Raw genomic sequence first — 14,772 nt, 5'->3', positions numbered from 1 at the left:
AACAGCCTAGGCCTATGGCAAGAATCCTGAGCAAGTAACCAAAAACTTCACATCATCCTTTTCCCCATTCTGCTCCTCAAACAGTAAGCCAGATGGCTACTGTTGAGACCACCTAAAATAGGTGCTTTCTTACAAAAGAAATAGAAGATATGACCCTTGTTCTTGAGGAGCATAAAATATAGATGAAAAATCTATGAGAGTCACAGAAGATGAGAACTAATACGGACCTATGGACAGTTAAGCTTGGTTGTCAACTTGCCTGGTGTGGAAGCTACTACCCAAGGGATTGGAGGAGCACACTTCTGGGCGTGTCTGGGTAGGTCTTGGAGAAATGAACTTAGGTACTATATCTGGTTCCTAGCCTCTTCCTCTCTGGTGCTGTTCCCCTGCTCCGCTTCCTGGTCACCATGAACTAAGCAGCTATGTTCCACCGTGCCCTTCTGCCATGATGTTTCTCCTCGGAGCCAGCCCACCATGGACCACAACCCCTGAAACTGTGAACCAAGTGAACCATTTTTTCTTTTTATTTGTGGCTGCCCAAGACAGCAGCCAAGTACTCCAGATGGCCATTTTTACAGAGCTTCAAAAGAGGAAGAAGCCCTTTCTCTTGAGTTTGTGCAGTTGAAAGGTTGCATGAGATCAATGGAACAGAAGGCTTGAGGGAAGATAAGAGCTGGAGAGGAGGGAAATGGCAGTCTGGCTTCCTGTGAGACAGAGGACAAAGGAGTGATGAGGGCACTGGGTTGTGATTCCTTTCAAAGGAAGTAGCCCTTTTGCCTGCTTGGGCTGGGCAGGTGATTTTCTGTTTCCTCCTCTGCCTTGAAGCCATACAGCCACAGCCTATGGGTGGAAGTGGCTATGACCTGGGGCTGCGCAGTCTGTGGTTTCGAAAAGAGAAAGGTGTTCATTGTACACAGCTCATCTATAGAAATGAAACGACAGCTGTTCATTCTCAATGCTGCAACACAGTTCTTCTGGAGGAAGCGGGAAGCTACATCCACATGTTGGACAGCTGTGGAAAACACCTAGGCTCAAGAGGGAGCTGGTGAACCCAGTACAAGTGTCATCCCCTGCCACCTGAAATCAAGAGGGAGTCTCGATAGATCACATGCAGCTCTCTCCAAGGCCAAGGAAACCAAGGAAGTGCCGAGTCAGATTTTATGTGAGTGGATGATGGCACGCATGTTCCACACTATTCCGGCCATGCTTACTGGTTTGTTTGAAGGTCATCGATTCCTAACAGGACACCTTTCTCGTGCAGCTTTGTGGCCGTGTATCTCACGGGTTTTGCTCTCTTCATGCCTTTGGGCTCTCCTTTTCCATCCAGTTTGATGGACCTCCGAGTATTTCTGACAAAATCAGAAGAGACCACCCATCAGTACACTGTCCCCTACTTCAATTTATTTAAACACTTCGGCTAGTGCTGTTTAAGGGCCTACTCACATTTATAAAATTAACATTTACAACATGCTTTGAAATGAACCAGCTCCTCTGCCATCTATTACTTTATTTAGCTCCCATTACATGGTCGTGAGGCTGACATACCTAGATTCATCTTAAAGATAGAGAATTGAGGCTCGGGGAAGTTCTTGGGACCAGATTTGAGATCACAAGAGATAATCAGAACCCACATTCAGATTGTCTGCCTGCAGAGCTGACACTGAATGCCTTAAAGTAGCTGCAACAACTCTACAACAAATTCCTAACAATCTCATTGCTATTGGAAATTAGCCTGAACAACTCCTTTTCCCTGCGAACACATACTAGTAGCCCACAAGCAAATGAACCAAGATCTGGAACTAGGGGGGCCCAAATAAATGCGGTTTGCACTTGGTTATTTTGCAATTAAAATTTTCACACACCATTTGCTACTGCCAAATGTGAGGGCTAGGGCTATGTGAAAATACTGTATTACGTATTTTATTTTATTTTATTTTTTTGTACCAGGGATCGAACTTGGATCCTTGTGCTTACGAGGCAGGCAGCAGAACTGCCGAGAGTATTACATATTTAATGGGTAATAAAAATTTGATTAACAATGACCCTAGTCTAGTGGTAAGAATAATTATGAGCAAAGCATACTGATTAAAAGTAGCGATAATGCATACAAAAATCTATAATGGGTATGTTAATGAACAGCAGAGAGCTGCCAAATAATGATTTTAAAACCATTAAGCAATTTAAAATCATGATGTTGCTCTGTGCAAATAGCAATTATCTGGCACTATCTAATGCTATAAGGTATATAAAATCCTGTTTATAAGAAACATTCCAAAAACAAGTTTTTTAAAAAAAATATTCTTAAAAGCACCTTTGGCTTAAAAAAGACAAAAGGAATAAATACTAATGCCGCCTACTTAAAATATACCAGGGTAAAGTACTTTAGTTTTAATGTGGATAGAGAATTCAAAGATTCTGCATTCATTCCTGACTTTCTAGGTCGCAGTGGCCAATCATAAAAGACTCTAGTTTTCAGTTAGAAGATAGCAGAAAGTCTGCTTCCAAATCTCACTCAGCCCTGCCAAGCAGGACAGTTGCCTCCTCATATAGACCAGGATGTTACAGAGGAACAGGGCTCTTGTCACTTACTTCCTTTTTAAGTTGTCTAAACAAGTCTTTATGTAGGTGTCATAATAATTGATTTGCTCTTCATAAAATGCTGCCTTCTCATTAAGTGCATTTAGGGTCTGCTGAAGTTTTGCCAATTCGGCTTTTCGAAGCTTACGATGGATTCTTTGATTTCGAATATCCTAAAATGACAAGGAAAGGCTGTAATAATAGGTTAGAGCAGAAATCTGCTTTATGGGATTGTAATTTGGGCGAGAAGAACAAGTATTAAGTCATTGTGACTGTTAATTTGTAGGTTATCTCAGGCCCTTTACTATACACATCATCTCAACACCAAGGCATTTTTATCTCCCTCCCTCCCCCTTTTTGTACCAATGATTGAACTCAGGACCTCAGGACCTTGCACTTGCAAAGCAGGCACGGTGCCACTGAGCTAAATCCCGGCCCCTATTTTTATGTTTATTTTATTTCAGAACGAGAAAGAGTGTCTACATTTCACTTTAAAACACTTGCTAAGATTCATTTTTCTCTTACTGAAAAAACAAGCAATTTCAGAATAGCCATATAATTGTTTATAGAAAAATAGTGTTTAAAAGCAGGTACAGAGATGTCAGCAGGGTTTCTTGAACTTTCCTTTGAAGAATATTTTAATTTGAAAAGATCTGTTTACTGGTTGGTTTTATTTCAGTAATAAGTAAAAACTTTCATCTGGTAAGTATCTCTTGAGGTCTGTAAAATAACAACTGAGATTTTAAGACTAAAGAATTCAACACTGACCACTAACAAAGTCAGTCTTCCTTTTCTCTGGGTTCCACATCCAGATTCAACCAAACATGGATTAAAAATATTCAGGGATAATAATGCTTCTGCAATGAGCATGCTGACATTTTTTCTTATTATTACTTCCTAAACAATACAGTATAGTATACACTTACATAGCCATATGTCCATTGTGTTACGAGTAACCTAGAGATTATTAGTATATTGGAAAGCTGGGCGTGGTGGCATTATATCTCTAGTCCCAACTACTTGGGAGGAGGATCATTTATGGCAGTGGTGGTGGCGGGGGAGCAACATAGCAAGACCCCTGTCTCAAAAAATATGGGAAGATGTGTACAGGTTATATGCAAAACTGCCATTTCATATAAGGAACTTGAGCAGTCAGAGATTTTGGTTATCTCTGGGAAGTCCGAGAACCAGTTCCCCAGAAAAGTCAAGAAATGACTATTCTTGGATTTGAACTGAATTCCTAGAACACAAAGTTAAGTAAGCTATTTATACCTTACAAGAGTTGCATTCATTTTTTAATTTTGTTTGTTTTTTTGGTGGTGAGAATTGAACCCAGGGCCCTTGCACTGAGTTATACATGTCTAGCTCTTTTTTTAAGATTTGAGAGAGTCTTACTAAGCGGCTCCAGCTGGGCTTGAACTTGTGATTCTTGTGTCTCAGCCTCCCACGATGCTGGGATTTACAGTCATGTGCCACCATGTCTGGCTGAGTTGCATTAAATTTAAAGGTAATTTTTTGGTAATCCTATGCAGTAAGTTGTGAAAATGTTTCATTTAATAAAATGGGATCTGTTTAATGTTATTTCCTTTTGTGAACAAGTTAAGGCCCGTTCCTCCAGGAAGTCACAGCGGCCTTACCACACATGCTCCCCACATAAAAATCTTCATTAAACAGAATATTTGTGTGTGTACCTTTACAACAGCCTTTTTAAAAAGCTGAAGTGTTGATTTCTCTACTTTATATTCCCAGAGAAAAACATTTTCCACCCCAAAGCTACAGAAAGAAATTCTATTTCCCTTGTATCATGCAGGCTTGGAGTAATAAGCTTCCTCTCAGAACTGACCACAATTTTCCATCAAAAAATGAAACTGTACACTTCACTCCCAGGAGGTAAAAAAAAAAAAAAAAACATTTTTCCCCAGAGTTAAACTGTATTTAACTTCTAGACCAATATTAGCTGCAGGTTTGGATAATAAGGCTGAAATGTGCTCTTTATCCAAACACACACTTGCTTATCCTTGAGAAGCAGATGTTACCACTTCCTGTGATGTTTCCTTGCACTAAGTCGAGATCCTTTTCTCAGGAAGCTTCTCAAATGTGAACACACAAGATGAGAAAACAAACTTTTAAGTCTGAACTGTATTTAGGCTAAACTTCTTGGAAGCAAATCTCAAGGACACAGAAAGACCATCACAATGGCAGGTCCTGAGCAACTAGGCTATGTGGCCAGTACCAGTCTCAGAAGAAAGATCTCTTACAAGTGTCACCGAAAGAGTAGTAAGACTTGTGCACAGGTACTTGTCCATTGAATCTCCCAGACATTTATTCTGCTGTGTTTCAACTCTCCTAGTGCTCTGGGGAATTGTGATTACTCTCGATTAGAAGACATCAACTGGTTTGGAGCCTCTGAACATCTGTAATTTTGAGGAAAACAGAACTGTGGCAGAGGTAACTAAAAGGCCCTCAAGTCAACACTAGAGTGCAACCAACAATGAGCAAATGTCTGCTAAGTGAAAAAGAAAAATACTATTTCCAAACACCTTGGCGATCTCGTTGAGGATGTCCTGGTACTTATTTTTGGATGACACGTGTCCAGTCTGCTCTAATGTCCGCAGGTTCCTCTGGATTTTCCTCTTCTTCTGCTCCAGAGGCAGCTGGGCATCTTCCAGCATTGCCTGGCTCTGCTTCCCGTCTTCTGGAGTCCTGGAGTCCATAACTGCACGGCTCACCATGTCTTTGGCATGATCTTGTTCCTAAAAAGAGAATACTGAGTATTGGCCTTTCTCTAATCCCCTAATCTCAGATTTAGGATCCAGACAAGACAAATTCATGTCCAAACGAAAGCTGTCCTCAAGACAATGTCCAAAGACTAGCACCAGAATCTTCTTCATGGTTCTGGAGCAGGACTTTGGAAGGAATTACAAACTCTTTTTATAACACAGTAGTGAGGGGAAATTTAATTTTGGCAAAATTCTAAGTAGCTACTTTCTTAGAAAAGTGCCAAATCATCTTAGTAATGGACATGTTTTAATGGATAACTCTACTTTTTCATTCCCTGGAGTGAAGGATTTCAATTCCTAAGTAGCCCCATTGAGATAATTAAAACTAGAATATCTACTAAAATGTGGCTTTGAGAACTTGCACGTCTGAAAGGCAATGAATCTCTCACACACCAGCCACAGCTACAGAGATCCATAAACAGTCCCACAGCCAGGCAGAGAACTTCACTCTGATAATGGGTTCATTCTTAAACTACCAACACTAAGACGCATTCAGGGGTTTCTTTGACCTAAAGGGAATATGGGTTATCTAGCATATAATAAATTCCAAAATAGACTATGAATAAATGAAATAAATACTATCTGGATAATTTGTTCAAGAAATGAATAGAGAAGTAAAGAGAGAATGGTGATCTTCCCATTTCATTGTGTTATCCAGTTGTCTGACCCATTAGATGAATTCCATGGTCATGATTATTATTAGTTACTGCAATGTTAGACACAGGGTACATAGGGCAGTGCTGTGGATATAGGAACAGTTTGGCAGGCTAGCAATAGACAAGAATAGAGGCAGCAGTTAACATTATCGAACACTTAATATTTGCCAGATACTATCCTACCCATTTAACATGTTTCACTCATTTAATCCTTCCTGTGAATTAGAAATTGCTCCTCTTCCTATTCAGTTGAGGAAACTAAAATATGTGCAACTGTCCAGAGTTATATAACAAGCAGGCATGGAAATATATTTTGTTCCAATGTCTGTGTTCTTAGTCACTTAGTCATGAGACATTTGGGGAAAAATGAAACAAATAAACTCAAAAAGTCTCATATTAAATTAGGATGATATTCTACCCACATTGTTTTTAAAAATTCATACATTAAAAAAACACTAAATAATTTGAAGTTTTGTTTCATACTTTTAAAAATTAAAATCTCTGAATGGTTTCCTGGCAACCAATTAAATTTTTAAAAATTCAGTAAAAATTTAGTAAAGTGCAGTTTCATTAAGAAGTAACTAGATGATTTTGTTAACTTTTGGTTCAGGAGCAGCAATTCTTGGTACTAAAGACCTAACACTGGAATTAACTTATTTCAAAATGAACTAAACAATGATGTATTGTATGAGACATTGAGAACTTTAATGCAAGATTATCATGAAACTGTACCTATACCAGTGCTGCTTGGACCCAATACACCCAGGCATTTGCTGCTCAAGTGTTGGGAAAACAGCCTTAATGAGTGAGATGCTTCTCTATTTATTTTGTCAAGTTAGCAAATACATAAAGAAGGAAAAGTTCTACACTCTATCAACCAGAACTATCTCTTGGTTGACTTATCCTCCTGTTTTTTAAAATTTATTTATTTTTTGGTACTGGGATCCAACTAGGGTCCTTGCACTTGCCAGGCATGCAGTGGCACCACTGAGATAAATCCCCAGCCCCTTCTTCCTGTTTGATAAAATTTATGATAAACCTTCTGAGGCCTTGAAAAACTCAACTATCTTCCTATTGAAGAACAAAATTAAATTTAGCATAACTTTGGTGCTGCATTTTCTATTTTCATCCATCTATAGTCCACATGGGTTTTATATATGATGAACTCAGTTGGCTACTACAATAGATCCAACTCCTTGCTTTCACACCATGTCAGAAACAGTTTTTTCCCAGATGTCAGTGAACCTTTGACATGAAAGTTATTAGTAGAATCAAATCCTGTCTTATACTTATTTCAGACATGTAGACAAATTACCTGCTGTTCAGTTGCTGGGGTCTCTAAGACTTCAGTCAGTGTGGCCCCTGGCTGGTTCCGGATCACATCAATAATCAGCTTTTTGGTCCTTATAAAGGAGAAAAAGAGGAGAGAATCTTTTAGATAGCAGTCCTGATGCACAAAACTCAGTTCTCTTCAGTGACTATAGGTCCAAAAATGAAGCTTCAAAGATAATCCTTCAAAATAAAACATTCTTGCAGGATTCAATGGTTTGCTCTATGGCTCCTGAGAGTTCATGAATGTTTGATAATCAAAGCCTATGCTTCACATGCTTGGTGTTGGAGGATTAAACTGTCACTAAGTGGGCACAAGTATGTCATAAGATTCCTTATCTAAATTGCTTTTCTTCTTTTTAGACAGAGATGACTTTTTGACGGCAGCAGGGACAAGCGCTGCCGGTGTAGGCTGCTGTCATTGAGGTCAGGAAGTGTTGTCTAATATACCCCTTTCTTGAGGTTAGTGGTATTTAAATTTCTGAGTCTCTTAATGCATCATAAGCCTTCAGGAGCCAGACCGAGCGCCACTTCTCCTGCCATGAGAGAGTCAGGGAGCAGGCCAGGGACGGGTGAGAGTCCCATGCAGCCTGTGGAGGCTTTCAGCTGCTGGTGACACAGCCATTAGGATGATGGGGTGTTCAAGGACCCCAGTAGCTAACAACAGGGCCAGGTTCTTGTCGTTGCTGGAGGAGAACAGAGCAGTGACAGTAAAAAGTGCCGAGCTGGAGAACCCTCTGCAGTGTGAGAGCCATGTGATCTTACTACTTATTCTTTATGGCAATTGGCCACTCCTTTCTAATTAAGGACCTGGTTATGTTATTATGGAATAAAATTAACATAATGGTCAATGGTCCAGTCTTCTCAGTCTTATATGAAGTGGGAACATATTACTGGAAATAGCCTCCCTTCCAAAAGGAGCAAACAGAAATTGCCTAAACTTCAGGTCTGAAGTTTCACTTTCCTGGCAACCCTGTTATCCTATTGAATTTCATTTTTTTTTTTTTTTTTTACTGGGGATCAAACTCGGGTCCTTGAACTTGCAAGGCAGGTGGCAGTACCACTGAGCTAAATCCCCGGCCCTTCCCATTGAATTTCAGTTCTGTCAAAGAACAGGATTTCTTGCTAGCCAGCATCGGGTGGTTATAACATGAAAACTAGAGCTAAAACTAAAAATTTAACACATTGACACGTAAGGGCAACTGTTCTTAAATGACTCCTCAAAGTTAACTCCCAGTGTAAGGTTTTTGAAAATAGGAAAAAGTCCACTAAGACCCTCTGTAAACAGGATTTTTCTCATTTCCGGTTAACCACACATCTGCATGAGATGAGTGATCCCTGAGCATCTTCCTTTTCTCCCTCCTCCCAGGCCTCTCAGGGCCATTTCCTCTGGCCTGCTGGGGATTTTCAGGCCGTCTGGGAATGCATGCACAGCTAAAGACTGCGCCAGAGTCAAAGGTGGCCACACAGCTAATTACAGGCCCCTGGGAGGTGGCCCTATCCCTGAGGCAGCTGCGGCTGAGGGGGCCACATGCCCTTTCATCCATAGGAATTTCTTTTTTCTACCATCAGAAATGAACTAAAAAAAAAAAAAGAAGAAAAGTAAAGAAAAAGAAAAAGAAATGAACTAAAAAGAAACACTGAGTTAAAAATAAAAGCTCTAGATGTTTTCCAACATGCCAACAGTAACTGTTTGCTTTTTGATATAATGTTCTGCGAGCTACTTGTGATGCACACTTCCAGGAAATCCTAACTCATCTTCTTCAGAGACGCTGTCTAAAAACCCAGTGATGGGGTCACTTATATGTGCCCCACCAACGACAAAGAATGGTTTATTTGTTAAGGAGCTGTTGAAGGACAAATTGGCTATTGAAATTCTACATCATATCAGGATTCCTTGCTGAAGATCTACCCTAGACATCCTCAATCCAAGAAACCACCCAGACTCAGCATGAGGAATTCAATTCCTACTGAATTCAACTCTTATCCTATGTGACTAAGGGTTAAGGACACCAGGGCCACACAGATCGAAGGTTCTATCTGGGTTCCTGTTAAATATTATTATATGTTCTGTATTACGTCTACTTGTACATTTTATGTAATTCAGATTGGTTTCATTATCTATAAAATGGAAATATCTCAGAGAACTGGTGCAGGATTGATAAAAAACGATGCATGTAAAGCATTACATGGTCTTGAAAGCTGTTCTTCCCAAGATGCCACTGGCCCCAGGTGGCAGCATAGCCCATAAACAATGCCTAGGCCAAAATGAATGTGTTCAGGACACACGCTAGAGTTTAGGAGTTAATACGGAGAAAACAAGAATATCACATTAAAGCCGGGCGTGATAGCACATGCCTGTAATCCCATCACTTGGGAGGCTGAGGCAGGAGGATTGCTGTGAGTTCGAGACCAGCCTGGGATACATAGGGAGTTTCAAGTCAGTTTCTACTACATAGTGAGACCCTGCCTCAAGAAACAACAACAACAACAACAACAACAACAACAACAACCAACAACAACAACAACAAAACAAAACAAAAAAAATCACATTAACGATTTCTTACATTGACACCGATTAAAATGAAAATACTTTTGATATACTGGGTTAAAAAAATATATTAATAGAAATAATTTCAACTCCCAACATAAAGAAATGACACCTGTGTGAGGTGATAGATAACGTCAATTATCCTGATCCTGTCATTATATGTTGTTTGTATACATGTATTAAATGTCTCACTGTACCCCATAAATTGTAGATAAATATGTACAATTAAGATGTATCATTTAAAAAATTCATAAAATAAAATTTCTCATTAGAAAACTGAAAATAGTTTTTGGGTTTTTTTGTTTTTTGTTTTTACCTTTTTCTTTTTAAAATGTGGCTTGTAGAAAATTTGAAATGACATGTGTGGCGCCTATTAAATTTCTTGGAAAGTGCAGCACTGGAACATTCCATTCTTCAACAGGAAGCGAGCTGTCTGACAGGCCCACTCCCAGGACATGGTTAGTCATAGGACAGACATTAGCTCTGAGGGGACCTCAGGAAAACAACCCTCTGTCTGCTCTCACAAAGGTGGCGACAAAGACCTAAGAGGTTTAATGGGTAAACACTGGTTTCCTGCTTCTTTATCACTGCACAGAATGAGGCAAATTCTCCTTTCACATCTTCAGAACCCACAAACTTGTAGAAGGGTCCTGGATACTGGGACTGTGTCCTTTTAGTGTGTGCGTGTGTGTGTGCGCATGCACACTCATGCACGTGTGGTCCTGAGTGTTAAACTCAGGGCCTCACATATGCTAAGCACAAACTACCACTGAGCTACACCTCCAGCTCCTCTCCCAGGGCATTTCCTCTTCATAACAGACTCACAGGGAATTCGTAGTCTGGTTCATGTTTCTGTTGCCAGTGATTTTCTTAAGATGCCTGCCTCTCCCCACCCCAGGGCAAACACAACATTCCAGAAACGTCTGGCCACATAAATCAAAGGGGAGAGTGTTGGCCCCATGGCTTTTCAAATAAGCTGATCCAAACCAAGGATCCTGCTTTCCTGCATAGGGAGAGGTCTCTAACTCTGAGAGAGAATGAAGACAAATGAACATGCTGTTGGAAAATGAGACCAAGGTGCTGGTGAGCTGCTGCAGCTCCCTGGGCTTGGCCATCCAGTCCTACAGTGCCTGTTATTGCACTACGACAGTAGCACTGCTAAACCCTTCCTTCTGTCACTGGCTTCCAGTGTGCCAAAACTGAAAAGGAATCCACAGTTGTGGAAGCTAAGGAGTATTTCTGGTTACTCCAAATTCTAATGACACCATCACACATTTTAATTAACAGATCTAAAATTTCACCTCAGCCATTGAGTGCCCCTGCCAATCTGAACCAAAAGCAAGGAGCTCTTTTGGATAGGATAATGGATATCCAAAATGAGTCATGTGAAAGAAAAATGCTTAAAGAGATGACAACTTAAGCAGTTGAGCAGCTAAGTATGATTAAAAGCCACAAATATCACCTTCGACTTACACATGTTTTTGTGGAAAAGCAAGCTTAACAAAGGCCATAAAGGTCACATATTTAAGATGAATCATAGGGTATAATAGAGATTTATAATCATGTGGCCCTTTATAATTTATATGGTGTGAATGCATGCTTTCATAGGATTGCCACAGCCCTTGCCCCTCCTCTTTTTCCTTTTCCTCCTTCCCCATTTATAGAACAGGACACAGATGATTAGGTGACTTACTGAGTCTTTGTTAACAAGTGACAGGTACAGGCTGTAACCCAGTCTCCCTCGAACTCTACCGCCAGGCTTTTAAACTAGGACCTTGCTTGGTAGTGCTGGGAAAATGGCAATAACCACACTGAGGATCTGTATTCTACAAATGTAATGAAGAGGGAGAGAATCCAGTGCTTCTTCCTAGTCCAGTATGTGCTCTGCATGTTCCTCAGATCTGTCAGTCACTCCCCTGTGGTCCAAAAGATGACCAGCATCACATAATCCTCATCACGTGTTCTAGGTGACAATGACGGTGCCCACATGGAGGTGGAAACTCTGCTCAAGGGTGCAGGCTCTGAAGGCCCAGTATCACCTGGGTTTGAATCTGCTCCACCTGCTAAGTGTTTTCCAACATCTATTTGAGCCTACTTTCCTCTTCTGTAAATTACTAAGAATGCTCTCCGTCCTTGTGGGGTTATTGGATCATATGACACATTGCATATATTTTATATAGGCACACATGCTCTTCCTTCTCTCTGTGTATAACTCTGTGTGTGTGTGTGTGTGTGTGTGTGTGTGTGGGTACACATAACAAATGAAAATTACGGTAAATATTTTTGTTCCATCTGTGGGTTGTCTTTTCTTTCTTGGTAATATCATTCTCTTTACATTTTTTTAACTGTTCAAGAGTGTAAAAAGTAATCCACAGAAGGGGCAAACATATTTGCAAATCATATATCTGATAAGGGCCAAGTATCTAGAATACAAGAACTCTTTTCAACTCAGGAACAAAAACCAACTCTCAATTTAAAAATGAGTGAAGGATCTGAATAGATATTTCTACAAAGAAGTTACACAAAGGGTTGACAAGAACATGAAAAGATAGCCAACATCACTAACGATTCGGGAGTTCCAAACCACAACCACAACAAACACTACTCCATATTCACTGGGATGGCTATTATTTTTAAAAAGAACAGAAACACAGTATTATTAAGCACATGGAGAAAGTGAACTTCCCAAACCTTTCCAGGAGGAATGTGAAACGCTTTAATGCTGTAGAAAAGATTCAGTGCTTCATCAAAAGGCTAAACACAGAACTGCCATACAACCCAGCTATGCCACTACTAGACAGACATCCAAAGAACTGAAAATAGATATTCAAACAGAAACTTCTGAATGGATGCACCCAGGGAACACAATGCTAAGTGCAATAAATAGGACCCAGAAGGTTATATTTCTCATGGTCTCTTTTATACTAGAAACTCAAAATATAAAAAATTTAAAGAACAAAATAAAATATGAGAGGAAATAGGGAGATAGTCCTTTTGCAGATGAGAAGGGATTCTGGAGATGGAGAAGAGGGAGGGAAGGAAAGGGGAAATAAAAAGGACTAAGACATAATATATATATTATCAACTCCCACAGTACATATATTTATTATCACCAGCACACTAATAAAAGCCTGTGAATTATTTATAACAGAAACAGCCCATCGGAGGAATATTCATCATCTGAGGAATAAACAAGATGCGGTATACACATAATGAAATACTATTCAATCATGAAAAGGACCAAACTGATTCAGGCAATGACATGTAGGAACCTTGAAAACACTGGGGAATAAAAGAAGCCAGGAAAAAAAAAAAAAGATCACATATATGCAGTGGTGCCTCGGTTCACGAACTTAATTCTTTCCACAATTCTAATCGTAGAAATCATCCCTATTCTGGCTGCAGTTGTGGAACAAATCCTGAGGCCAGAATTGTGAGAAGAATTACATTTTCCAATAGAAGTACCATTATAATTCCGCTTATGGGAAATATCTAGAATAGGTAAGTTACAGAGACAGAAAGTGGACTTGTGGTTAGCAGGGACTGGAGGCGAGCGGCGGACTAAATATGCTTGGGGTGATAACGTTTTGGCACTGGGCAGAGGTGATGGTTGCCCAGCACTGTGAATGTACCACAGTTAGTGCAACTGAGAGGGAAGAGAAAATTCTGTACCATGTATTTTCCACCACACTGGCTGTCTCTATGGCACAGATGGTGTTTGTTTCCAGCACACCCTGAGAAGACCAGAGATCCCACATGGAGTCGTCGCTCCACAGGGCAGGCAGGACGATACCCCAGATTTCCCAGCAGTCCTTCCCAATGTGCCTCATTTTTCTGGTTTTGCTTTTTTAAATGTGAATTCTGAGAACGTGCAGAACTTCCAGACGCTTGTCCGGAAATTAGTACAAATGTATATGACAGTCAGATTATTTGATACTTTGATTACCCTAACTGTGCTCCCCATTCATGAACGCAGACATCTGAGATCACTGCATCTAGCAAGTGGTACTCAAATTCCAGACAAAACCAATTAAGAGAAAATTTCATCCTGTTATTTCAGAGGACAAAGTTTATTAGATCATGGGATAATCCGAACTAATTCCATCTGCGTGGTGGAGACACACCATCTGTATTTCCAGTCACCTTAATGACTGCCATTTGGACAGGCAGCCGGGGAGCAGAATTCAATTTCCTCTCTTTTCTCCAAGCCCTGCCCTGCCCTGTCTTCCCGAAAGTTCAATGTGATTTTTGTAACCAGTGGGGGAAAGCCCTGCCCTTAGCATATGAGAGGCCCAGGACACCTCCCTGTCCTGCAGTTGGGCCTGAGGCTGTATGGCAGAGGCTGCACTGGCTGGTCCACCGCTGTGTGCCCAGGACCTGGAGCAGGTTCTCGACTGTCTGCGGAGAGAGAGATATGAGAGTGCCCCAGACAATCCGGGGACAATGTGTACAAGGCTCCTGGAAGGCTCGGACCATACAATGCAGCACACTAAGGAAGCCCTTTTTGGTGTTTTCACAGGAAGCTGAGCATCTGGAAAAACTCCAATGGTGCCTGAAGCAGGACACAAGAGTCACCACAAACAAGAATGACCAGGTAGCTTGCGGGACAATGTAAAATGTGTCAGTGCAGACTTATTCCCGCCACTTCCCTCTCTCCCAGTCTCCACCTTCCTCCACATATATTTGTTTTAATGAGTGGACAGGTTTCTGTCTGATCCTTTATGTAGAGTCTCAAAAACTGCATTTTTTGGTGAGCATGTGGCTTTTAATTTATGGTGTTTTGAGACTCTTGCTTTTGCTCTTTCTCTATGTGTGAAAGACTGATGTGGCACAATAGAAGCCTTCGTGGAAAAACACAGTAGTGATTTAAAGTGTCAAC

The 14,772-nt window shown here is 40.6% G+C and overlaps 1 protein-coding gene across 1 annotated transcript in view; it reads right to left on the bottom strand.

Moving 5' to 3' along the window:
* The window catches only part of Iqgap2 (IQ motif containing GTPase activating protein 2), a 233,150-nt gene that overhangs the window by 7,794 nt on the left and 210,584 nt on the right, over positions 1-14,772 (bottom strand). The window contains exons 30-33 of the mRNA XM_010619114.2: positions 7,329-7,416; positions 5,118-5,330; positions 2,590-2,750; positions 1,212-1,349 (exon numbers count right to left, since the gene is read on the bottom strand). Of these exons, the coding sequence (XP_010617416.1) occupies positions 1,212-1,349; positions 2,590-2,750; positions 5,118-5,330; positions 7,329-7,416 (600 nt within the window). The remainder of the gene's footprint in view (positions 1-1,211; positions 1,350-2,589; positions 2,751-5,117; positions 5,331-7,328; positions 7,417-14,772) is intronic.

Source organism: Fukomys damarensis, unplaced genomic scaffold (assembly GCF_012274545.1).
Source record: "Fukomys damarensis isolate Sample0158 unplaced genomic scaffold, DMR_v1.0_HiC HiC_scaffold_1, whole genome shotgun sequence".
Lineage (NCBI taxonomy): Eukaryota > Metazoa > Chordata > Mammalia > Rodentia > Bathyergidae > Fukomys > Fukomys damarensis.
This window is presented reverse-complemented; position numbering and strand designations above follow the sequence as displayed.